At 37.0% G+C, this 26,265-nt stretch overlaps 1 protein-coding gene across 5 annotated transcripts in view; it reads left to right on the forward strand.

The window, feature by feature from the left end:
* Togaram1 (TOG array regulator of axonemal microtubules 1) overlaps nt 1-25,606 on the forward strand; it is a 93,143-nt gene extending 67,537 nt beyond the window's left edge. For 3 of the 5 annotated variants that reach the window (XM_063247021.1, XM_063247003.1, XM_063247012.1), the window contains 9 exons: nt 9,779-9,884; nt 10,559-10,794; nt 11,175-11,333; nt 14,806-14,932; nt 15,561-15,673; nt 19,646-19,835; nt 21,503-21,722; nt 23,494-23,595; nt 24,482-25,606. In XM_063247021.1, the coding sequence (XP_063103091.1) occupies nt 9,779-9,884; nt 10,559-10,794; nt 11,175-11,333; nt 14,806-14,932; nt 15,561-15,673; nt 19,646-19,835; nt 21,503-21,722; nt 23,494-23,595; nt 24,482-24,747 (1,519 nt within the window). In that variant the 3' untranslated portion in view covers nt 24,748-25,606. The remainder of the gene's footprint in view (nt 1-9,778; nt 9,885-10,558; nt 10,795-11,174; nt 11,334-14,805; nt 14,933-15,560; nt 15,674-19,645; nt 19,836-21,502; nt 21,723-23,493; nt 23,596-24,481) is intronic. The other 2 variants (XM_063247007.1, XM_063247014.1) reach the window with 1 other exon arrangement.
* The last annotated feature ends 659 nt before the right edge of the window (nt 25,607-26,265 follow it).

Genomic DNA, 26,265 nt, shown 5'->3' on the forward strand with positions numbered 1-26,265 from the left:
ATATGTTCTGGGATTAGGGGTGTAGTTCAGGGGTGAGGCACATGGATAGCATGCACAAGGTCCCAGGTTTGATCCTCAATGTGGGGGTGAAAGTGGGCAATAACTTACAACTCCTGATTTTAGAAAATTTCCATAAACTACACATCTTTTTTCCATATCTCCCTTTTTGTCCCCTTTTTTAAACTAAAAGTCTTCAATGCTGCATACTTCCTGACTTCTTTTCTCCTATTGGGCTCCCAGGTTTAGGACCTCCACACAGTTCAGTGCTGCTGTTCTCTAATCTGTATTCATTCTTTAGGTCAGGGACAATCTTTGTCTATAAAGAGCCAGAAAATAAATTATTTGTGCTTGTCATCTCTGCTGTTTGTAGTGGAAAAGCAGCGGTAGTGTAAACAAATGACATGACTATGTTCCAATAAACTTTTACTTACAGTAATTTTACTCATAAAATCTTCAGACGAGGCCACAGTTGCTCCCAGAGGCATAGTTGGTTAATCTTTTTAAAAACATTCTTCCAGTCCTATAGCTTTATTTATTTATTTATTTATTTTTGGTACCAGCGATGAAACTCACAACCTTATGCTTGCCAGGCAGGTGCTTGTGCCACTGAGCTATATCACCAGCTAGTGCAGTATCTTTAAACTCTATCTTTTCTCTGTTCTCCTAAACATGCAGCTGGGTACCTGGTATGTTCTTGAGCTCTAGGCTCAAGTAACCCAAGTGTCTGCATAATACTTTTTACTTGGGTTCCAATAAATAGTTTCAATTTAATTTATCCAAAAAGAATTTAAAATTCATTTCCTGCCAAGATGGATTAATTGGGACTTGATTTACCCTCAGACTTAAAAGAACCTTAAAAAATAATCTTAGAAAATATATGCAACAAGATTTTCAAGATACTGTTTACAAGTCAGTGAGAGAGAATGCTCTATGAGAGACAGACAATCAAGATGAGCTCTATAATTGTCCAGTTTACTTCCTAGAGAAAGTTTCAGGTCACTTCTCCTGCTGTGAGAAAATAGACAGATACTGATAGAGATGACATTGAGCTGGGAATTTTGGAGGCTAAGGCTAGCATTTGTAAGAAGAACAACAGAGAAGAAAGCTCTTCCATGGACTCAAGAGAGGTTCAAAGGATTTTGTGCAGCCCTGCAGCTAAGTACTGGTCAGCACAGGCATGGGAATAGCATACTAGAACAAGACACAGTAAAAGGTTTATACAAGACCCAGAATATACCCTGTTCCTACCAGAAGAGTGAAAAATTTCATAATTCACAGGACATTTCAGTAGAATACTCAGTTATTACTGTGGTAAAATATACCCTGCACTAAAGGTTGTTTTGGTTCCATTTAACAAAGCTTAAAATCAAGGCCTGAGAAGATCAAATTGTGTACACATTACTACTTCTCATGGCTGATTATAGTGGTACATGCCTTAATCCCAGCACTTGGGAGACTAAAACAGGATCATAACATTGTGACTTCAAAACCAGCCTGAAATACATAATAACACTCTATCTTTAAAAAACAAAACAAGAGCCAGGCGTGGTAGTGCACTCCTATAATCCCAGCTCTCAGGAGACTGAGGCAGACAGATCAGTGCAAGTTCGAGACCAGCCTGGGCTATAAAGTCAGCCCAAGGCCAGCCTGAACTTCATAGGGAGACCCTGTCTCACTCTGGACTGTGAGACCCATTGTGAGACAAAAACAAACAATAACAACAAAAATAAATAAATATATAGATAGATAGATAAAAAAATTTCTTATGTGCAATTTAATGCCTGAATCCTATAAAAATTACTAAGCCTATAAAACAAAATAAAACTCAAATGCAAACTTTGGAAATCAATTCAAAAATTACACAATAAATTTAGAAGATAGATATACTATATCTGTAGTCCACATGTTGAACTAAAGGAGAGGCTGGGTAAGTAAATACTTATAAAATGTCTAAGAAACTCAAATTAATATCTACAAATCAAAACTGCAATGTCTGGGGGCTGGGGATTTAGCTCAGCGGCATAAATACCTGTCTTGCAAGCAGGCGGTCGTGAGTTCAATCCCCGGTACTGATAAAAATGAAAAAGACAAAAAAAAAAAAAAAAACTGCAATGTCTGAGGCAAGCATGATGGTACATGCCTACAACCCCCCCCCCTTAGGCTCAGGAATAGGGTATATTCAGGAGCCTGAGAAAAGAGGATCACAAATTCTAGGCCAGCCAGGTTTACATAGCAAGATACTGTCTCAAACAAACAAAAAGAAAACAAAATTAAAAAACTACAATGTCCAAGATCAGAAATCTGAAGTTGACAGAAGATTAGATTGCAAAAGAATCTGAAAACAATCATAAAAACTATTCATTTCTTTTGAAAAAAAAAAATCAGTAAACTGGTATAGTTTAAAGCAGCATAATATGAAAGTAATCACAGTAATCAGAAAGGGGGATAAAAATATTCAAGGAAAAAATGGGCAAAGTGTGTTTGAATTTGATGAAAATATTAATCCACATGTCCAAAAATCTCAATAAATATTAAGAACAAGAACCATGAAAAAAATACCAAAGCACATACATCAAAATTAATTACTTAAATGAGTAATAGAGACAATCTTTGAAGCATCCAGAGAAAAACACTGCACACAAATGCTCATAAAAATCAGTGCAAGCCAAAAGCAGTGGAACAAGATCTTTATACAAAAAAAAAAAATCAACCTAGAATTTCATATACATTGAAAATATCTTGCGCAAACAGAAGTAGTGAAATGCTTTTTAGACCTACAGGACTTTAAGGGCTTCAGCAGCAGCAGGAAAGGAAGAAAAACAATAGAAGGAAAACAATCTGAATTAATACTAAAGAAATGGTAACTACATGGCTAAACATAAACTTTTTAATCTTTTAACATAAACTTTTTAATAAAATTCTTTAAAAGATAACTAATGCTTAATAATTAATGTATTGTGGGGTTAATAACACATATGGAAATAAAAATGTATGCTAATAATGCAAAGGCCTAGATGGGCGAAATGGAAGAATTGTGATAGGTAATCAGAATAGAACAAAGTGATACATCCTTAAACATCCAAATGAGATTAGATAAAAAAATCAAGACCCAACTGTTTGCTGCGTATAAAAATTTCACTTTAACCCTGAATGATGTACTTTAAAATTTTGTTGTAGTATTTTCCTTCTCTTTCTTTTTATCTAAGAATATAATGGATTTAAGAAAAATATACTAATAAAAATTTCACTTTAACTATATAGTCACACATAGGTTAATGGTAGACTATAAAAAGAAAAGGATATATACTACTGAAGGAGTTAGTGGGATCCAAAATACACAATAGATATTGTGAAAGTGAGAGGAAAGGAAACGTCTAAAAAGGGAAGGTGGTAGCCATTGTTAATTTCCTATTGTTTTGAAGCGCTGTATCGCTTTTCGTTGTTTTGCTTTGATTGATTTTATTCTGTTTTGTTTGATTTTATTATATCTGATGGTACAGGCATCTACTTTGAAGTTTACAAAGGCATTATGGTAGCCATTGTTGATTTCCTATTATCTTGTTTTGAAGTCCTATATTGCATTCATTGTTTTGTTTTGATTGGCTTTATTCTGTTTATTTTATTTGGTTTTCTCTTTAAAATAAAAAAAATTATATATATAATTTATGTATCTTGCTGCCAACTTTGATGAGGTATACATGTAATCTCAGCTACTTGAAAGGCAGAGGCAAGAGATCACATTAGTGATGGAGAAAATCTTAGAAGCGACCAGAAAGAAAAAAAGTTATCTGGGCAACTTGTTGGATTCATCCTCAAAATAAAGTAAGAGGCATTGGGGTTGTAGCTCAACACTAGAGCACTTGCCTAGCATAGAGACTCTGGGGTCAATCTCTGATAAAACAACAAAACATATACAAAGTTGCTAACACAAAAGATAGTTTACATGACTGTCTTAATATGCAAGTATACTTTAAAGAATGTTAACATTGTTTTTCAGGAAGGGGGTTTGGGTTTGTTTTGTTTTGTTTTGTTTTTAGATAGTCGCACTGTATTCCAAGCTAGTCTGGAATTTACTGTGTAGTCCAGGCTGACCTTGAACTCGAGGCCTTTCTCCTGCCGCCACCTCCTACAGACTGATGTCACACAACACATTCAGTATCTCAGGGGTTCTGGGGTCAAGAGTACAGATACTAGTTAATTCTTCTGCCTAGGACCTCATTGGGCTGAGATCAAGGTTGGGGTTGTGGGAGATGCAGTGTTATCTCCCAATCCCCTTCCATGCCCATTGGTTGGAGAATTTAGTTTCTGTGGCTGTGAGAACAAGGTCCTCATTTTCCTTCCAGACCTTTCCAGCCCTTGGAGGCCATCCTCATGCCACATACACAAAACTACATCTTCACTAGATGATGCTTTACTTCTTAAAGACAGGAGAATATTTGCTGCTGCTTATCTCATTGAAGAGATCCCCTGATGAAGTAAAGCCTACCCAGAATATTTTCCCTTTTAATTAACACAAATTCACAGATTAAAGACCTTGTTTACATCTACAAATCCCTTTTTCATCAAACTTAGCCTGTTCATGGGAAGTGATAGTCTGGCACATTCACTCTAACAGGGAGAGAGTATTATACAATGTACATACAGCATGGAACAGGAATCCTAAGTGCCATGCACAGTTTTGATTGTCTACCACATCCAGTCTAAAGGTGCTTTAGTTACTTTTTTGTTGCTGCGACAAAATACCTGGCACTCAAAAGAGTAAAGGTTTATTTGGCTTACAGTTCATAGAGGTTTCAGTCCATAGTTGGCTGGCTCCAAGGCAAGGTGGCAAGGCTGAGGGACATTGCAGAGGAGAAATAGTTCACGGCAGGCAGGAGACAAGAAAAGCAAGAACCAGCAACAAGCAAACAATAGCTTCTTTCTGCCCCTTGTATTGTATCCAAGGTACCCACCCTTAGGGTGGATGGCGCTCATTACTCTTAATCCTGGAACCCATAATCCTAGCATTGCACCATGATTCAAGCACTTGCTGTAGATCCAGCTACCTTGAAAAAGCCCTACTTGTGACCTTGTGAGGCTTTGGGGAATATCTAAACAAAAGCCATATCAGTGGGTAATTTATAATGCTAATGGTGTTAATTCATCCAAGAGAAAAAAGCAACTCAACATCTTTTTACTGTATAAAGGAACTTCTCCTTGATAAAAAAAAGCAAGGAGAAATAAATCCAGAATCATCTGGAACTTTAGTGGTTTGTTTTCATTAATTGCTGGAACAATACTGCTGACCTGACTGACATTTACAGAATACTTAGAAGAGCAAAATGTATGTTCTTCTGAAGACCACAGAAGCATGTTATAGTTTAGATATCAGACGTCCTCCAGAAGTCTCCTGTGCTCAGAAGTGGGTCTTTTGAAAGGTGATTAGATCATGGGAGTGCTGTGCTCAACAGTGGATTAGTCTATTGATGAGCTTCTAGTTAATGCTGTTGGGAGGTGGAAGGAGTTGGTCATGGGATCTGCCTCTATCTCTCACTCCTTTCTTTATTTCTTTCTTTTTGTCTTTTTTGAGACGGGGTCTCGCTATGCAATTCAGGCTGGCCTTGAGCTCACTTTGTAGCCCAGGCTGGTCTCGAACTCACACAATCGTCCCATCTCAGCCTCCCGAGTGCTGGGATTACAGACGTGAGCCAGCACGCCTGGCTTCTTCTTTCCGGGCTACCATAAATTGCGCAGGTTTCTTCACCAAGGCATTCCTGCCTTAGAACCAGCTGATGGTGGTCTAAATGCTTTGAAACTGTGAGCCAATTAAGCCTCGCCATCTTTAAGTCATGGGAGTCAGGTATTTTGTACAATTGGCAGAAGGGTTGATTTTTTTTTTTTTTTTTTTTTGTACCTGCAATCGAACTCACAACCTCGTGCTTGCCAGGCAGGCACTTATGCCACTGAGCTAAATCCCCGGCAAGAAGGGCTGATTAATACAGACCATGTACTGAGAAATCCCGTGTGATAAGTCCTGAAACAAGTACTGGCTTGTTTGTTTGGAGATAGCATCTCACTACATTGCCTAGGCTGATCTCCAGTTCCTAGGCTTCTCCCTCAGCCTCCTCACTGCTGGGCAGGCCCTACACCCCATGCTTGATTCAAAATAAGTTATTAAAAAGGAATTTGATTCTATGAATAGGATTATCTGAAATTAAATAAGAAATTAGTACCAAGTATTTGAAAAATCTCCAAATATTTGGAAATAGCATGTTTATATACTTAACTCGTAGATCTAATAGAAATCAGAAATCTAATAGAATTCAAAATCATTGGTATTTTGAATTAAGTGGAGTGATATATATTAAAATGGATGTACCAAAGCCAGATGAAAATTTATAACTATGTAATGTCTATATTTAAAACATTCTGTCAATGATTTTAGCTTTTACCTTAAAATATTAAAAGAACACAAATAATGACCAAAGTATACACAGAGAGGAAATAATAAAAAGTGTGGAAATCAGTGAAATAGAAAACTACTGAAAGTAAATTAATGAAAGCAAAAACAAATTTTTAGAGAAGATAAGTAAAATTGAAAGGCCCTTGTTGAGATTAATCAAGGAAAAAGAGAGAAGAAACAAATTCCAGCATTAAAAATGAGAGAAGAGACATCACTGCTGATGGAGTAGCCGGCTGAGCTGATGAAAGGGGGACATGATCAACAGCCTTATGCCTATGAATTCAACAAGTTAGATGAAATGGACATGTTCCTTGAAAACTCCTACCAAATCTCAAAGACATAAATACTGGGTATAACCCAATATCTGTGAAGGAAATTGAATTTTAGTTTAAAAATTTATTACAAAGAAAACTCCCAGCTTGGATGCTTTCAATAGTAAATTATACCAAGCATTTTAGGGAGAAAAAAAAAGCGGTTCTTAATAGAGTTCAAGAACAATGAAGAGGCGTGTCATCTCAGTTTTAGAGATCAGCGTTACCCTCATACCAAAATCATACAAAGACAGGAGAACTAAGATAAAGCTCATGAACAAAATGTAAAAATTCTTGCAGGCATGGTGATGCATACCTGTAATACAGCACTCAGGAGGTTGAGGCAAGGGAATCGTTGCAAATTTGAGACCAGCCTGGCCTACAAAGTGAGCTCAAGGCCAGCCTGAACTGCATTGCAAGACCCTGTCTCAAAAAGACACACGCACACACAATTCTTAGCACACAGCTGTTTATTTCACCTCCTCCCAACCCTAAATAAGTTTTCCCTTGAGTACTCACCACCTTAGTTAATAGCTCGTAATAGCATATTTAGTTGTTCATTCCAAGACAGTGCTGACTTTTTCTTCTTTACATCAGTGAGCTGTGTGTTTAGAGGCCATTTACTGTGACCTCTGCTCTCAAGCCTGTGATCTAAGCCCTTCGTCATTGGTTTCCATGCTGTCATTGCTCTGTCCCATACAGTAGCCAGAAAAATGCTGTTAAAAAAAACTAAACTGTGGAAATCATCCCGGGGTTTTTTTTACTCCTTACCAAAAACTTATTTCTGACTACTATGACACAACTAATGAAGGAGCTGCTTATGAAACCCACTGTTATGTTTCTTTTGCCTTTCAGTGGCCTCGTACTCTGCCTGTTCATCCACTCTTACTGTTTCCTAAATACCTAACCTCATTCTGCTCCAGTACCTTTGAACACTCTTCTGTCCCAGTGACTGCTGCTCACTTCATTCATATCCTGTCAAGGCCACCTCCTCAGAAAAGCCTTCTCTGTCATCCTAACTAAATCCATTCCTTTCCCTCATACTCTTAGGCTGTCTTATTTTTTCTTGATGTCTTGTATCACTGTGCCTTATATTTTGTATTTTTTTCTCACTAAATTATAAAATTATGAAGTCAAATTTTTCTTTATTTCAGATGAGCTTGAATTTGTGTTATACTATTGTTGAGTTGTATGTAGTTGTGTATAGCTTTTTATTCATATATTTTAAAGTTGTACGTTTAACACTAGTCTGCCTTCTTGGTGAGCAGACCCTTGTGTTATTGTGCAGTATTCTTCTTACTTCTGGCAATATTCCTCCTTTCTTAGGACTAGTTTTAATTGTATCTTTTTCTTTCCTTTTACTTATTGTAATCTGTGCCTATATATCCATAAAGTGTGTTTTTTGTGTAGAGCATTTAGGTGGACTTTGTTTTGTCTACTTCAACATATCTGATTTATTTTATTTTATTTTATTCTATTTTTGACATAACTGATTCATTTGGAGCATTTAATGAAATTACCAATTTGTGGGTAAATTTTTCATCTTGCTACATTTATTCATTCATTTCCTTTTTACTTTTGATACTTTTTTTAATTGCAGTGAGTATAACAAAAAATAGGTACCTTCTACCTATCCTTACATTCATTTTATTGTATTGTATCACTTACTCAAATTCATGATCTTTTTGCCTCAGCTTCCCAAAGCACTGGGATTGCATGCATGCACTACCATGCGTGGGTTGTTTGGGGTTTTTTTTTGGTTTGTTTTCTTTCTTTTTGTTTATTTTTGAGGCAGGGGTTTCACTCTGTAGTTCAGACTAGCCTTGAACTCACTATGTAGCCTGCGCTAATTTTCCTTTTGATGCTACATGTTCATTTTGTTTGACTTATATATTTTCCAACTTGAAAATTTCTATAATTTTTTGTCTTTGCTATTACATGTAGTGCCTTTTTTCTGAAGCTTCTTTTAAGAATATTCGCTAAGGGGTTGGGGATTTAGGTCAGTGGCATAAGCGCCTGCCTTGCAAGCAGGCAGTTGTGAGTTCAATCCCTGGTACCGATAAAAAAGACAAAAAAAAAAAAAAAAAAGAATATTCGCTAACACTCCTTTTAGCAATTTTGATTGTGACCTGTGGGTAGTAGTCTGTGTTCATTCTGCTTGGGTTGGCCTTGCATCTGCAGAGTTTGTAATTTTGATCAAATTTGAAAAATATTCAGCTATTATGTATTAGTTTCTTTTTCTGTCTCCTTCCTTCTTATCTCTGCTTTCCATTTTTTCTGATTATGTGTATAGAATTGAGCTGTTTCTGTATCTAAACTGTGACAATAAAATGTTTCATACTTAAAAAATGAAAAATTGAAGCCTTGTGCTACTAAATGTCCTTGCCACCTTGCACTCTCCGGTTTTCTTTTGCAAAACTTGTTCTGCAGATTTAAATACTTTCGTAAAAATGACCATAAGCAGTCTTACCAAGTAAGAGAACTCTTCTTAGATCATATTTTACAAACCTACAAGATGAAAACTGTCAAGTTTGAAGTGTTATTCCTAAATCCTAGCTGAACCCCACCCTCTTGTAGGTGTCTACCTACTCCTCATCCAGCTTATTCGGTTGATATAGAAAGTAAATACAAGTTACAGAAACAGGTAATGGTGCTTGACTGTTCTTGGGTCAGACATTTACCAACTTTTCTTCTCCCAGTTTTGTTTTACTAGTTTCTCAACTTTGTTTATCATTCCTTTTTGTCCATGTGCTGTCTAGAAAGAATATGGCATTTGTACTAAGGAAGAAACACTCCTTTCTAGTACAAAAAAAGATGAACTTAATTTGACTAAGTTTGTAGTGGTTTTGGATCTTAAAAGATATTTACATGTATTATAATTTATTTGAGTTGCCTAAACAATAAGGAAAAGTAGAAAAAGTGTCTTCACATGCAGTATTCAACATGCAAAAAAAGAGGATGTTTGAGATTCTGTTTACGTTAGAACTCTATTTAATAAATGATTTTGTATTTCTTTTTCCCACAGGGAAAAGAAAATTGAGGGACTGAATTTTATTAGATGCTTAGCTGCTTTTCATTCTGAGACACTGAACACTAAGTTGCATGAAGCAAATTTTGCCGTAGTTCAAGAGGTAATTTAAGAATTGTTTTAATATAAAGAACAAAACATACCATACTCACTTGACCTTTAAAGCTCTTTAAACATCTCTATATTGTATGATAAGTCAACTTGTATAGAAAATAGCCCATGTCTTAAACTATCACCTTTTTTTTAAAGATTAGTCAAGTGTAGTAGTGAGAAGTGGGGGAAAGGGTAGAACAAGGAGTTCAATCTGTACTGACTGTGAACAGTCAATTGAGATAACTCACTACCTTCAGACCAGCCGAACTATTACATTTTTTAAAAAATTACTAGATGCTGATTTTTAGGATGTAAGATAGTACATAATAAGATACATTACTTTAGCTGGGTATGGTGGCATGTACCTGTAATCCCAGCAGCTGGGAGGCTGAAGCAGGAAAATCATTGCAGGTTTGAGACCAGCCTGGTCTACAAGATGAGCTCAAGGCCAGGCAGAACTACATAGCAAGACCCTGTCTCAAAAAGACAAAAAAAAATCTTTTAATAAATAGATTAACTCTTTCAAAAGTTGTTATTACTCCCCGACTGATACACTTTAAAATTTTGTTGTTTTTTTCTTTCTTTTTAACTATGAATAAAATGGATTTTTAAAAAAAGTTGTTATTACTGGGGACTTTTTTGTAGAATGTCAGCAAAATATACACTTTGAAATTATTTTTTCAGGTGAAAAATTTACGCTCTGGTGTTTCTCGTGCGGCTGTGGTCTGTTTAAGTGATCTTTTCACTTATCTGAAAAAGAGCATGGATCAGGAACTAGATGCCACCGTCAAAGTGTTGTTGCACAAGGCTGGAGAATCAAATACATTTATAAGAGAGGATGTTGACCGAGCATTGAGAGCTATGGTTAACAACGTCACCCCTGCACGTGCAGTCACTGCTCTCATCAGTGGAGGCCAAGGGTAATGTTCAGAATAATTTTTTTTTCTTTTTTTTTGAGACAGAATCACACTATGGACCCCAGGCTAGTCTCCAACTCATGTTCAGTCCCCTGAATGCTGGGATTACAGGTGTGTGCCACCACGCCTGGCCAGAATAATTTTGAAATGTCCTTAAACTAAAACTTGTCTTTGATCCTGGGTATGGTATAGGGAGCAAATTTCAGTAAGAAAAACCTTAATTCTTATGTGATAAGGATCATATTGTGTGCTAAGCATAAAAAGCATCATGATATTAAGATTATAATATTACTTACACTCATAAATCTGGAACTGAAATATTCTTAATTATTGGGAAGGGATAACTATTTTCCAAAGATCTAATTAGTCATGTTTTCTTATAGCCATTTACACATTGCAGTAAGAAGATGTACAGCCCAGCACTTATCAGATGTAGTAGAATTCATAGAACCAGAACGTATTTTATCTGGAACAAAAGACATGGCTGAACGTTTATTACCAGCTGCTGCTAAGTTTGCTCAAGATAGCTCACAAGAAACCAGGTAAATAAATGCCAATAATACTTGCTAAGTCATTTAATATAGGGACTTAAAGCAGGAAACAGAGGTTAATAATGGATGAACATTTTTCGAAATGGTTCTCGTAGGGTCCCAGGGATTGGTCCTGGGGGATAATCTCACTTATCCAGTGTGTAGAGGATCTCAAAGGAGCATACAAGTGAATTCTCCAGATTTATAGATGATATCACATACTGCTGGGTAGTGAGATGCCTTGTCACAGGGAGGAACGTCATGAAAATGACACAAGACTGTAGAGGTAGGCAGAAAAATGCAGAAGAACTTGATTGTGGGCAAATGTGAGGTAATCCATTCAGAGGAAAATGCTATTTTCCCAAGCAATCAGATAAAAATCAAGGAAATAGATACACTTGAAAAATACAGAAATAATGCATAACAACATTATCTTCTGAAAAATGAAATATTTGCACAAAGAAAGCTCCACGAATTTCTGATGGTTGATCTTAGGGTCTCACCGTTGTTGAAGCCTAGGTTAAATTACTTGACTACATCACTGTTTGCCTTTAAGCAAGACACTTAATCTTTGTTAAGCCCTTTTGTCTCATCTGTAAAATTAGGAAGCTTAGGCTGGATGACTGGTAATATGTCATGCAAAATCTAAACTTTTATAGCAGTAATATATGGTGATAATTTTAAAAGAGGGAGGGCTGGGGATTTAGTTCAGCAACATGAGCACTGCCCGGCAAGCACAAGGTCATGAGTTTGATCCCTGGTACCAAAAAAAAGTTTTAAAAGAGGAAGAAGGATCCTGAGTTCATAAATATTGAATAAGACTTGTTAAAGACCACTATAAAGCAGCTCTGAGCAGGATTTAAAATTAACTGATTGGTTTTCTATATTTATCAGTGACTCTGTCCTAGGGCTTGGCCTCTTGCCTAGCGACAGGAGCCGATTCATAGTAAGTGAACCTCTAGGAATCACCCAGCATCTCTCACAACTGGCTGAGGATTATAGTGGCGTGTGAGGCCAGAGATACCTCAAAGGGCAAGATAAGGCCACAGCTGTGGACACCTGGCTCAAACATCGATTAAGTAGATAGACACTGCAGGTGCAGGAATTATTCCTACAATCTCACTCCTAGTATGTCTTCATGATAAAATGGTTCTCCCAAATTGACATGATTCATTACTTGGAGACGTCCTTGAAGTGACTCCCAAGGTGCTGCTCATTGCCTGCACTTTCCTCAGTTTCCCCGCCCTTTGTTTTGGACCTGATAAAAATGGGCAGTCCAGAGAAGTCTTTGTCTTAGCCCGCAAAGTCTCGAACTCAGCTAGAGTTTTGACCCTGCTGGAGCCCTAAAATCATACCACTTGTCTCATTTTATTTAAGCCTTCTCCATACACTCATTTGGCAGATTAGGGATCTAGGTCAGGATCTGATAAAGACTAAAATTTTTAACGTTTTTCAGATAGATGTCTGTTACTTTAGGTAACTGGAGTTAATCTTGTGGGACCCATTCTACCAAAAGCTAATGCAGAAGGTAAACATGTTAGTTTTCTACTTCTGTGCAACAAATCAAAACAAATATTACCAGCCGTGGCAACATACACATTCCCATTATGTTCTTTTGGTCAGAGTTCTAACATGGCTCAATTGGGTTCCCGCATAGGCGCCTACAAAGGTAAAGTCAGAGTGTGACAGTAGTGCTAGGCCCTTACTTAGAGGCCTTGTGGAAGGATTTACTCACAGATTTATTCAGATGATTGGAGTTTTTTTCATGCCTGGAGTCTCTCTAACTTCCTCTGGTGCAGCCAGCCCCAGAAACCTCGATAGGCTCATTTTAATTCAGTCTGGCTCATGCAAATCACTTCTTCATTTTAAGTAACACAACATGATCTCACAAGTGATGCCTTACCATCTTCACAAGTCCTAGGGATTTGAGTAAAACACTTTGTTTACTTTGTTCTGTTTTGTTTTTAAGAAGTATCTTGCCCTATAGTTCAAACTGGCCTTGAACTCCAGGCAATCCTCCTGCCTCAGCCTGTCAAGGGCTGGGATTACAGGCGTGTGCCACCACACCCAGTTTGAGTAAAACATTTTAAATTCTATATACCACATTAATGTTAAAAAAAAAAAAACTCAAGAAGTATATCATAGACTACAGTAGTTATCAGCAAAAGAAAGTTTTAATACTTGTTTGGTGTGCATCTTTTGTTTTGTTTTGTTTTGTTTTGTGGTGGTGGTGGGTGGTGGTGGATTGAACCCAGCATCTCTCACAACCAGGCAGCACTGCACCACTGAGCTGCATCCCCAGCCATACAAAGCCTATCTTTACTGGCATCATAATTCTTCTAATCTGTGTTGACTTTTTATGATTCAAGTTTTAGAGTCATCAGATAGTTAGATTTAATTTTTGAGTTTTACTAGTTTTTACATTTTATGCCCCCGAAGACACGCTTGGTTTACCCTTTCGCATATTGCTGGGCCCTGTAGTATAGACTAAACATCAGAATTGTCCCTGAAGGTCAGTTATCCTTGAACTAATTAGAAGCTACTTATCTGAATAGTTGTGGGAAAAGTTAACGTTTGGTCTCTGCTATCAACTCCCTGTCTGAGACCCACTATACTTGAAAGGCTGTGCATCATCCTAACCTTGTTCCATTTCTGTTCCCCCAAAAGTCTGCCCTCTCCTTCTTCTTAGTGCTACATGTTCCAAGTTAAAGCAACAGTATAACTATTTTAGGGCCAGACTTCCTTAAAGAATAACAATGGTATTATTGTGGGATACTCTCTATATAAAGCATCTCTGTTCTAAAATACCCGCATGTATGTACTTCTGTGGTACCTGAATTTCTACCGTTAGAGTGATTTTTTTGGCTTAAAATGTTACCCTTAGAGGATTATTTTTAAATGCACATGACAAAAATTCTGGTTTAGAGATTTTGTATCATTTAATAACATCAGTCTACAATTCATCCAACCTGGGTTTTGTTTTAAGTAATGAAGAACAGGACTTTGAAGAATTGAAAGTTAAGGTAAGTTTTGGCTAGGGAAGAAGAGAGGTGGTCAGAAAATCAGGACATAGGAAAGGCTGACTTGGGAGGAACATTAGCCAGCAAGTAGGCAATGAGAGAGCAGTGGTAAAGAGCCCAGAACAAAGAGCACCTCTCCAAATTCACAGTTCTGCCAAGCACTGGCAGCCTTGTGTATGGACCCAGGGGTGCTTGAAAAAATAGTCAGACCTTTTTGTTGCCCAGCTGACACATCACTGAAAGATTTAGGCTACTGAGATTTTAAAAGGATGCAAATAGGGGAGCAGGAGAATCTTAGGCCCTCTAATTTCCACTAGTGTGTACACATTTCAGTGGCTTACTCAAAGCAGGATGGTTATCTCGGCATGCAAACTTTCTTCCCTATTGAAAAAGTTGCATCTAAGGGCTGAAGCTGAACTTTATAATACATTTAAATTAATTTACGTGTTTCTCATTATCCATAGGTATTATGGGCGCAAGATGCTTTTCCTCATGATGTGTCATCCTAACTTTGAAAAAATGCTTGAAAAATATGTCCCATCTAAAGATTTGCCATACATTAAGGAATCTCTTAAAAACTTACGGCAAAAAGTAAGTAGAATTTTTTTATAAACAACTTTAATAGCACATTTGTTTTCCTATGAAGGCAAAAGATAGAAATAATTGCCTCTTGGATTAGTTCTTTGTTATTTATTTAGAGAACATCTGCATCAGTGTTTCAACAACTTTGGTAGTAAGTAGACATGAATAGTATCAGACTTTGAAAGTAAATGTTTATGGCTGTGTGGGGGGATTAAAACCAAGGCCTCACCACACGCTAGGCGAGCACTGTATACCACTATGTCACACCCTTAATGCCCAAGCAACTTTTCAGGAATAAATATAGCATTTCCTGCTAGTTATATATTTATTAGTTTACTAACAATAAGACCATTTATGTGTTCTGTACCCTTTAAAGTATGTGTATCAGATTTTTAAAATACCTAAAAATACGTTACCAAACTGCCTTGAAACTACCCTGTGTAAATTATTTTGCCAGTTTTGAGGGTTTCCCGACAGCACCTTTTTAGCTTTATTATAGTAAAACATGCATTGCTAATCCCCTGAAAAGTCCTTTCCTCACTTTGAATATACTATCTCATCATTTATGGCTATTTCTTTTTCATTTTTTTAAATTTAAACAGTCACTGTATTTTTTGATCACCCCTTTTACTTACAGGGCTTGGGAGAGATTCCACAAGATCCTCCTTCAGCAAAAGGAAGGCGCTTTTGCAGTGTTGGACATGCAAGGTCGTCATCTGTTTCTAGAGATGCCTTCAGTTCATCTGAAAGGTGAGCTGGTTTGGTAGCTCATGGCATAGAGAGAGAACTCCGTAGTTATGCGGATGTGTCCTAGAGATGTTTTCATGAACCACTCAGGGATATTTGTCAAAATTAAATGGGGTTTGTTTCTTAAGGACCTAAAAAGTATGTCTATAATTCTAATAACCAAAAAATTACTGTTCTTAAAATTTTTAGAAATATTACTATATATGCAATTTTGTAACATTTAAACTAACAGCTTTCATAAAGGGGTTATCTTGCAATTTTTTTTTTTTTATTGGTACCTGGGATCGAACTCATGACCACCTGCTTGCAAGGCAGGTGCTTATGCTGCTGAGCTAAATCCCAGCTCCTATCTTGCAGGTTTTTTTTCACCAGTCTAGAGTCACATAGATTATCTTGCAAGTTTTAAAAAATCTTTTAATATATTATTATGGCTTGTGTGTTTATTTTTAAAAATACAGCATTTTAGTCAGGCATAGTGGTGCACACCCGTAATCCCAGCAGTTGAGAGACTGAGGAAGGAGGATCACTGTGAGTTCAAGGCCAGCCTAAGTTATATTGTGAGATCCTGTCTCTTAAGTAAATACATACATGCATACATATATACACTGGGGATGTAGCTCAGTGCCAAGGCCCTGAGTTCAGACCCCTGTACTGCTGCAGTTAAATAGAATACAATTTTAAGCATTGTTTTATAACTGTGAATAAATATCTAGGTATCTTTTGTATTTCCAGTGTTTTTAAATCCTTGAATACTTCATAAACTAAGATAGATTTTATAAATACTAAAATCTGGGGCTAAAGGTAATAGGATACCTACTTAGTATACACACGATTCTAGATTCTATCACTGACATTGTAATAACTAAATATCTATACAGAATTCCATATATGCTTTAGGACTGTTCTATTCAACTTATAGCCCACAGGATAGCCCCAGTGGAGCTTATTAGAAGTGCAAAATCTTGTATTTCCTCTGACCTATTGAATCAGAATCTGCCATTTTTTCCACACTGAGATATAATCATACAATATCTTGAATCAGATATTTTGATCCAGAACTTTTTTATGCCCATCAAAAAATGCCTTTTTTGACATTGAAAGCATACTGTGTGCTAGACCTTTTCTAAATGCTTAACTGGTCAAATATTCATTTCACAGCTATATCACCATTTGACTTTGTCTGACAGTTTCTCACAGATCTAGGTCATACATTGCTAGAATTCTACAGAAGTGATGCCATTCCCTTTTTGGTGCATGATACGTAGTACATTTGTTGTGCCTCTATTTTTAATTCTTTGAAAGGTGGAGCTGCAGTGTTGCACAGGCTCACCCCAAACGCCTCAGCTCAAATGGTCCTCCTGCCTCAGTCTCCCATGTAGGACCATTAGGTGTGTGCTACCACCCTGGCTTTTTTTTTTTTTTTTTGTACCAGGGATCAAACTCATGACCACACACTTGCAAAGAAGGCGCTTATGCCACTGAGCTAAATCCCAGCCTGGCTTATTGTTATTGCTGATAATGTTAACCATGATCACTCGAATAAGATAGATTCCTCACTGTAAAGTAACTGTTTTCCCTGTGTAATTAGTAGTTACCTTAGGATAATTTGAAATTAGGAAAGTACCCTATTTCTCACAACACACCCACTACTATTAGCAACCACTGATAGATACCATCTGTGGCAATAATTTTGTGATTTTTAATTTTTTTTGCCTGTGTGATCTCTTCGTTCCCTCATTTTTATTTATTTTTTTTAAGCCAGTCACATTTAGCAGTGGGGGGGGGTATACCAACTTTAGTGACACTAATGTTAATAAGTTCTGATAACCCACTGCCATCGGACCAGCCATTCCCTCATTTTTAAAAAATGTTTTAGTTGAATTTTCTGTAAAGAAAAATTGTCCCTTTCTTCTGTGTAATTTATCCATGTATTTCTGTTAATGCAAGGTAATAGGTACCTATTTTATTTTCTTAAAATGCAATGCTATGATTATTCACTTCAGATTGTTTTAGCTTTAGAGCTCTGTCTGGTTGACTGGTTGACTGGTTAAATTTGTCCATTTATTCTTCCTGTTTTATCATTTTTACTTCATATATTTTGATGCAATGTGATTAAGTACACATACAAAGAAGACAGCTGTGACCTTTTATGTCCTTTTATTTGTTTTTAATTTGTGAAAGGCATACCTTTAGCCATACTGAGCTGAGTACTGTACCTTGTGCAGTATAGTGGCAGCTGTGGGTCTGGTGACAACGGGATTTTTGGGTGGGGGAGGATACCGGGATGGAACTCACGACCTCAGGTTTGCTAGGCAAGAGCTTATACTACTGAGCTAAATCCCCGGTGACAACTTGATTTGAAGAAAGGCTTTGAACAGTGGACCAGAGATGTTCCAGGCCCACTCCATCCTTTCTTCCTCCCTTCTCCCTTTTTTCCCTCCTCCCTCCTTGCTCTCAGCCAGGGCCAGCTGGCCGTGCCAGGCCAGGGCCACACACTGAGTGAGGGAGGAGGTGAGGGAGCCCCAGGCCTGCCTGACATCAGCTCTGCTTCCCCAGCAGTTGTCTTTATGTAGTCTGGTATGGGATAGGACCCCCTCATCTCTTGGTCTGTCTTGGTTTTCTGTTTTATTCTTTTCATTTATCTTTTTTGTATCATATTGCTGTTAAGTAGAAAGTCTCTAATTTGTTCATTGTATGGAATTATATAACTACTTCATAAATTTGCCTGTTTATTTTACTAAAATAAATTATAGTTAATGGTAAGTATATCTAGGAGCTCCATTTTAGATCACTATCTTTATGTCTGCTGTCAAGATGATTCTGAATCATCCTTAATCATTGTCATTATAACAATCTTGGTACTGATTTTAATAATACCAGTCATAGACATGTTTGTCACTGATAGTTGTTACCTATGTCTGTAAGACCTGACAATTTGCATGACTTTAGTTTCAAAGGATCATCATGTGTCATGTTGGATTACCCCCTTCTAGCTGTGAAAAACCTGCTAGTAGGTCATTAGCATAGCAAATCACAGTGCTTTCAAGATTCACTGTCTTTCTTTTTTTTTATACTGGGGATCAAACATACAACCTCACACTTTCCAGGCAGGCACTGTGCCACTGAGCTATATCCCCAGCCCAGTTTCTCATTTTCTTCCTCATGTTCACATACAGAAAATAGTTAACATAGGTATCCTGGGACTAATGTCCTTAAAAAGGCCTGCTTACAAATAGTGGATGCTGGCAGAATTCTGAATGTTGTCTGGTAGTAACAGCTTCTTTAATCTTCCATAGAGGGATTAGGATTGGGAAGGATGTTCAGATCAAACTCTCAAGGGTCAGGAAACTGTTCACAAAAGAGTTACAGTCATCCTGAAGTGCCATCTGTAAAAAGACCTGCCTTTAGGGCTAGCTCTCATCTGGTATTGGACGCTGGAACTTCAAGAGGATTTCTTGCCATTCCCCAACTGATAAGGTTGCTCACCATGCCTGAGTTCTGGGGGCAAATAGTAGGGCTTATGCTAAAGATCTACTTTCCTTCTGGGAGTGTGTTTTATTCCTGTGCAGACAGTGCCTAAGTGACCAGTCCCTAATGAGCATCCTGGGAGCAAAGTCTTTAATCAGCTTCCTTGGTAGATAGCATTTCACATATGTTCTCACATCACTGTGTGATGGCTTGCATTTGGTTCCTTCCATACTGAGTGAGATCCCTGAATCTTTTTCCCTGCTGAGTTTGCTTGATGTCCTCCTAATACATTAACCTTAGTCATGAGTTAAACTATATACTGACGCCTGTGAGTCCACCTAGAAAATCACCAAACTTACGATAGAACATGAGAACCTATAAACAGATATTATACCTGTGGGTTAGATAATTTTGTATATTTTTAAATGAATTTTTAATGAAATTCTTATATTCATGGTTTTTATAGAAAATAAACATGAAATTAAATTTACCTTTCTTTCACTTTAGAGAGGTAACTGAAGTTCGTGAAGTCACCAGAAAATCAGTTCCTCGTAATTCCATAGAAAGTGCTGAGTATGTTAAAGTCCTAACAGGTTTATTAAATGCAAAAGATTTTCGTGATCGTATTAGTGGGATTAAGCAACTTTTATCAGATGCTGAACATAATCAAGAACTTGTTGTTGGAAACATTGTGAAGGTAAGAACCTGTCAAAAAGAATTCTCAGGCCAGGTGTGGTGACACACACATGTAATCCTGGAGCTCAGGGGGCTGAGGCAGGAGTATTGCTCTAAGTTCAAGGTTAGCCTGAACCACATAGCACAACCTTGTCTCAAAAAAATAATGATAATAATAATAATTTTCATTTGAGATCTGTAACTAATAAAAAAGTTGCTAGTATAAAGATTGCCCTAAACTTTAAATGTATTACTTTAAACTTAAAATAAACTTAGTGAAAAGAATGAATTGCCCTAAATTTAGTGAAAAGAATGAATTGCCTCTAAAAGCTTGCTGGAACAACTCAAGTAAGAATGCAAATGAGAAAATAGTCACAGGCAAAATAAAATAGTCACGTGCTTACCTGAGCCATCCCAAAAGATGGTGAGTTCTTCGGAAGCCCCATCCCGTATTCCCACAGCTCTCAGACGGGGCAGTAGGTAAATGTGTGTGAAGTGAGCCAAGTAGGTATCTTTTCAAAACACATTTAAGAGATCTGACACTTTTAGAGTAGGTATTAAAACTTTACATGTTGATTAGAAATCTCTGTACAAACATGTATGTACTTATCATTCAGGAGACAATGAAACCAAAATATTAATGTGTTTATGTTACCAGAGCATAAATAATTTATGCTTCATCAGAATTTAATTTAGTTAATAATTCTTAATAATTTTTTAACTAAATACCATTTAAAATTGTCATCATATGCATTAAATTTGGCAGACTATACCATAGCTATGTTTTAGTTCTAGTGAGTTAGAAAATTAGATTTTCTGATACTTCTTTAGTCAAAGTATATTTTTTGGCTCAAGTATTCAGAATATGAAAAGTCATAGATAAATAAATTATCAGGACTTATTAATGACCTCAGCCTCATTTACTTCACACGATTAAAGAGTTATTTAGCATTCATATTGTTATAGCTTGAGTTTATGAAAGTTAAGGATTTTGAAGAGCTAGAAATAATTATTCATGTGATCAGATTGAGAACTAATAATAAAAATTTCACTATATGGGGCTAGAGATCTATAACTCAGTGGTAGGTATTTTCCTAGCATGTATGAGGCCCCGGGCTCAGTCCTTATCACTGCTAAAAAAAGTGAATTACATCTAAAAATCTCTTTAACAAATCTACAGTGAAACTAGATTACAACCTCTATAGTAAAACTGGTTTTTTGTTTTTGTTACTGGGTCTCAAACTCAAATCCTTGTGCTTGCCAGGTAGGTGCTTACGCTGCTGAGCTAAATTCCCAGCCCCTCTGTAGTAAAACTTCATGGTATAAAATTGTTGTAAGTAAAGATAGAAATTTAAGTTCTTAGAGTTGAAAACCTGCACCTTCCAGGAAATAGCTTATATATTACATTCACAGTGTTAGTCATTTACTCACTGAGCCACAATTGTAAAGTTAATTTATTAGGATGTCTTTTGGAGTGATTTCTTAAAGCCCTGCCTTTTTGCTGTAAGATTTTTCAACCCTCAAATTTAGCATCCAAATTTTTATAAAGCTTCCAATGTCTGTTTAAATCAGCTATTGGGGGTATATGTTTAAACAGTAAAATAGAAATACCTCAAAATGCCAAGAAACTTTAAATATAATAGCTTTAAATATTATTTTACTTTAAGTACATTATCAATTTATTTTCAGATCTTCGATGCTTTTAAATCTCGACTTCATGATTCCAACAGTAAAGTAAATCTGGTGGCTCTAGAATCAATGCACAAAATGATTCCTTTACTTAGAGACAACTTGTCTCCTATAATCAACATGCTAATTCCAGCAATAGTGGATAACAATTTGAATTCCAAGAATCTAGGCATTTATGCTGCAGCTACAAATGTTATTCAGGCACTGAGTCAGCATGTAGGTAAGAAATCTTACTTTGGTATTCTCATTATTTTGACTTTATTTTTATATTTTCTGATCCCACAAGGTGTTATAATGCTAAAATCCTAGTAACTTACTTTTTTCTTCTAATAATGTCACTTTTTCATTTATGAATGTGAAACTGATACATCTCTATTTATGCTATTTTTGTTACTGTGATGAAATACCTGAGGCTGGATCACTTATTAAAAAAAGAAGTTGGACTGGTTTGTTGCACAGTGATAGAACACTTGCCTAGTGTTCTCAGGGCCCTGAATCCAGCCCCCAGGGCATCCTTTCGTCCCCAAAAAGGGTTCACTTAGCTCCCAGCTTAGAGGCGATGGTCCAGATAGTATGATGCTAGCTCTGGAGAAGATTCCCCCAGGTGTGGCACATGGCAGGACTGCGTGAGAGAGAGAAATCCCATGGTGAGATAGGAAGCCAGAGAGACCCAAGAAGGCCTCACTTTCTAAACAGAATTACCAAAATAGTAAACAGATGATTGGTTGTCAGGGTTGAGGGTGGTAGGAAGGTAAGGATGAGTATTTTATAAGCTGGATCTTAAATATTCCCTAAAGGCTTGAGTGTTGACTGGTTCACCTCCAGCCCCAGGCACTGTTGGGTGGAGGTGGAAGCCTCAAGAGAGGGATCTGCAGAAGGAAGTAGGTCGTTGGGCATGTCTGTGAGACACTGTTAGGACCCTGCCACCTCCTTTCTCTCTTCTCTTCCTGGCTGTCCTAAGGTGAGTAGTTCCCACTATTACACCTACCACCCTGCCATACCATGCTGTCCCAGGCCCGGAGCAACAGGACCAACCATGTGCCAAAACAAACCTTTCCTTCAAGTTGATTCTCTTAAGCTGTTTTGTCACAGTAACAAAAAGCTGACCAATGTAGATATCACTATGAAGAGATAGCAGTAAGAAATCTTGTGATGATGCAAAGTCTGTGTCTTAAAAAAAAAAGTGTGTCTTCATTGCAGTGATGGTTGCACAGGTCTGTGTGTGTGGTAAGATGAGATAGAACAGTGCATCCTTTGTTTTAAGATCCAGCCTTTGGGCAAAAGTTACACAGAACTTCTCTACTATTCTGTACAACTTCCTGTGAATATGCATTATATATAATCAGAGCAAGGCATGCTGGCACACACCTGTGATCCCAGGACTTGAGAGGCTGAAACAGGAGGACTGTCATGAGTTCAGGGCCATCCTAGACTACATAATGAGTTCAAGGCCAGCCTGGAAAGTAATAATAATTTTTTTCAAAATGAAAAGTTTGAAAAAAACAAGCTGGGCATGGTGGTACACACCTGCAATCCCAGCGCTCACGAGGCAGAGACAGGAGGATTACTGTGAATTAGAGGCCAGCTGGGCTACAAAGTGGTAGTGAAACCCTGTCTCAAAAAGACCAAACAACAACAATAATAGTAATAATAATAATAATGCTCCCATGAAAGTAGTTCTTTTTGTTTTCTAATAAACCCATGGTATCATATGGAGTAATGGTCCATAGAAGATAAGGCAGTCCTTTCTCAGATCACAAGATAGTTATTTCATTCATGTCTTTGATTTGATACTGTACTGCAGTTATGTAAAGCATAACCTTATTTGCTGTAAGAATATTATTCCTAAGGTTGTAGAGAATTTCAAATAGTAACTGTAGATTTTAGAAAGTCAATACTTCTGCATTCTAAAAGTGATTTTTTTCCTTTCAGTGCTACATAATGGAAAATAAGATTGCATTATTTTTAACCATGTATCTGTTTTTGTCTAGACAATTACTTGCTTCTACAGCCATTTTGCACCAAAGCTCAATTTTTAAATGGGAAAGCAAAACAAGATATGACGGAAAAGCTTGCTGGTAAAGACTTAAATTGTAATTTCTTTTTTTTTTTTTTTCTTTTTTATCGGTACCAGGGATCGAACTCACGACTACCTGCTTGCAAGGCAGGCACTTATGCCGCTGAGCTAAATCTCTAGCCCCTAAATTGTAATTTCTAAAGAAGTATCTTATTAACTAAGGGTAAACTAAAATGAGTATGTGTAACTTCATTTCAGGAGAGCTCATTACCTGTGAGACAGATAAAGATTACATTAATGATACTTTTTTTTTTTTTTTTTTTGGTACCGGATTTCGAACTCATGACTGTGAGCTTGCAAGGCAGGCGCTTATGCTGCTGAGCTAATCCCCCCGCTCAAGATTATACATAATGATACTGTGGGGCGTTTTCAGACTTTTATACTAAACAGGGCATGGTTGTACATGCTCATAATTCCACTACTCTGGAACGCTGAGGCAGAAAGATCATACATTCTAGCCTAGCCTCAATAACTTAGCAAGACCCTGTGTCAAAACAAAAAAATAAAAAGGGCTACAGAGATACCTCTGTGTAAAGGTGCTGGGTTCAGTTCCCAGTCCTAGAAAAAAAGGAAAAAGACTTACTCCAATAATATACTTTAAAGTAATTTGTGGTAGAGGGCGTGTAATTCAGTAGCAGAGCACTTGCCTAGCATGCACAAGGCCACAGCTTTGATACTCATTATGCCCAAAAAAAAAGAAGAAAGGTCTCCAGGGTTTAATCTGTTAGGAAAAATAATATATGAAGACATTCAAATCAAATATTGATGGTCATAGGAAAATGCTGTTCTACGTTTTTGTTTGATAACTACATTTGTAAAACACTGAGATTAATTTTGAAATTAGCAAGTCTTGAGTTTATTTTTTTAAAATCCCTCACTCTTTCCTGTACTTTGTGTTTCAGATATCGTTACGGAACTTTATCAAAAGAAGCCTCATGCTACAGAGCAGAAAGTTCTGGTTGTTTTATGGCACCTCCTAGGCAACATGACAAACAGCGGCTCTCTGCCTGGAGCGGGAGGGAATATACGAACAGCCACCGCTAAATTATCCAAAGCACTTTTTGCACAGATGGGTCAGAATCTGTTAAATCATGCTGCATCTCAACCACCACATATCAAAAAGAGCTTAGAGGAGTTGCTCGATATGACCATTTTAAATGAATTATGAATCTATTATGAAATGCGGTATGTAAACAAGACAGTTTACATGATGACAAATGAAAGTTTTTAAAGCGACATTTTGAGTGCCTGCACTTCACATGTAGGAAATTAAGTCAGTGGCTATTTTATTTGCAGCCTATCAGTACACATTTGTCCTCTGTCAACCCTACAACTAACCCCTCACACAGAAACCTAAGATGTAACCAATATTTGTGAAATCCGAAGCACATGGTCTGAATCCTACTTAAATATTTCTGAGAAAAGTCCTGTTCATTTCCACTACTCCATAGAAACTGCAGCTTGTTCTTTATGTACAATTAGATTTGTAATTAAAAATACAATTTTTATTATATAATCATGTTTTTCTATGTCTCATTACTCAGCCTTGTTTTGTGAAGTGGAAGAAAAGTCATTGAACTATGTTTTCACAAACTAAATTTTGTGTGCTATTTATGAAAAACATGTATTTCTAAATCAGTCTGCTAATATGATTATGCAGTATTAGCTTGCTATTGCTGCTGTGTATGTGATATATTTGCTTATCTTTTGGGTTTAATCGTCTGCCTAATTGTGAAGTTTAACAAGATAAAATAAAGCATGATGACCAAAGTTTTAGAAAACTGAACATTTAAATGCACATTTAAGAAAACGTGTTGAATGTAACTTCCCTATTTTTGTGTGCAAACACTAAATTTTATTTCTGTATGTCCTAACATTTATAAAGGTGTTATTTTGCTGCCCAGTTGTGTAATTCTCAAAATAGTGCCAGGTCTTCTATAGTTTATCTCAGAATTCTTGGGCTTACAAGTACTGTATGCATCTTAAAAGAAAAGGAATGTTATAAAATAAAAGGATTTATTTCTGTAGATGTGTGACAGGTGTCCTGTTTTTCCAATTTCCATATATGTTACCAGTGGAAAAAACTATAATATGACCTATCACCTTCATTTGATTCACTGGATAGAGTCCTGACTTATCACTGTTCAGGCCTGGTATCATTCCAGCTTACAGGAAATGAGCTCTGTGACCTTGGCCAAGTCATTTTCACCACTTGGTTACTGACCTGCTTTGCTGTAATCTAAATGGGTCCTTTGAGGGCACAGGAGTAGTGCTGGGAGAGAAGGCAGGGCTTTGCAGATGCTAGGCATGTATTCTCCCATTGCCCCACACCACCATCCACTGTTTGGCTGTTTTAGAACTTTAAATGTTTTTTGTAGTTATCCACAAATTTTCAGGGGAAAAAAATAAGGTTTGCTGCTGCATATTTGCAGCTAAGCTGAAATGAAACAGCTTTCTACCTTTTCTGTTTAAATATACTACCTTCTGGTTACATACTTTAAAATGCCTTATATGCTGGGCATGGTGGTACTGCCTGTAATCCCAGCACTTGGGAGGCTGAAGCAGTAGGATTGCTGTGAGTTCAAGGCCAGTCTGAATAAGAATGAGACCCTAAATACAAAGTACCTTATGTTCTAAGTGTATTTTATCCTGTAATTTAAATGGGACCAACTGTAATACTATAGTT

This window comes from Cavia porcellus, unplaced genomic scaffold (genome assembly GCF_034190915.1).
Source record: "Cavia porcellus strain 051 isolate PalLab524CR breed Dunkin Hartley unplaced genomic scaffold, mCavPor4.1 scaffold_1, whole genome shotgun sequence".
In the NCBI taxonomy this organism is placed as follows: Eukaryota; Metazoa; Chordata; class Mammalia; order Rodentia; family Caviidae; genus Cavia; species Cavia porcellus.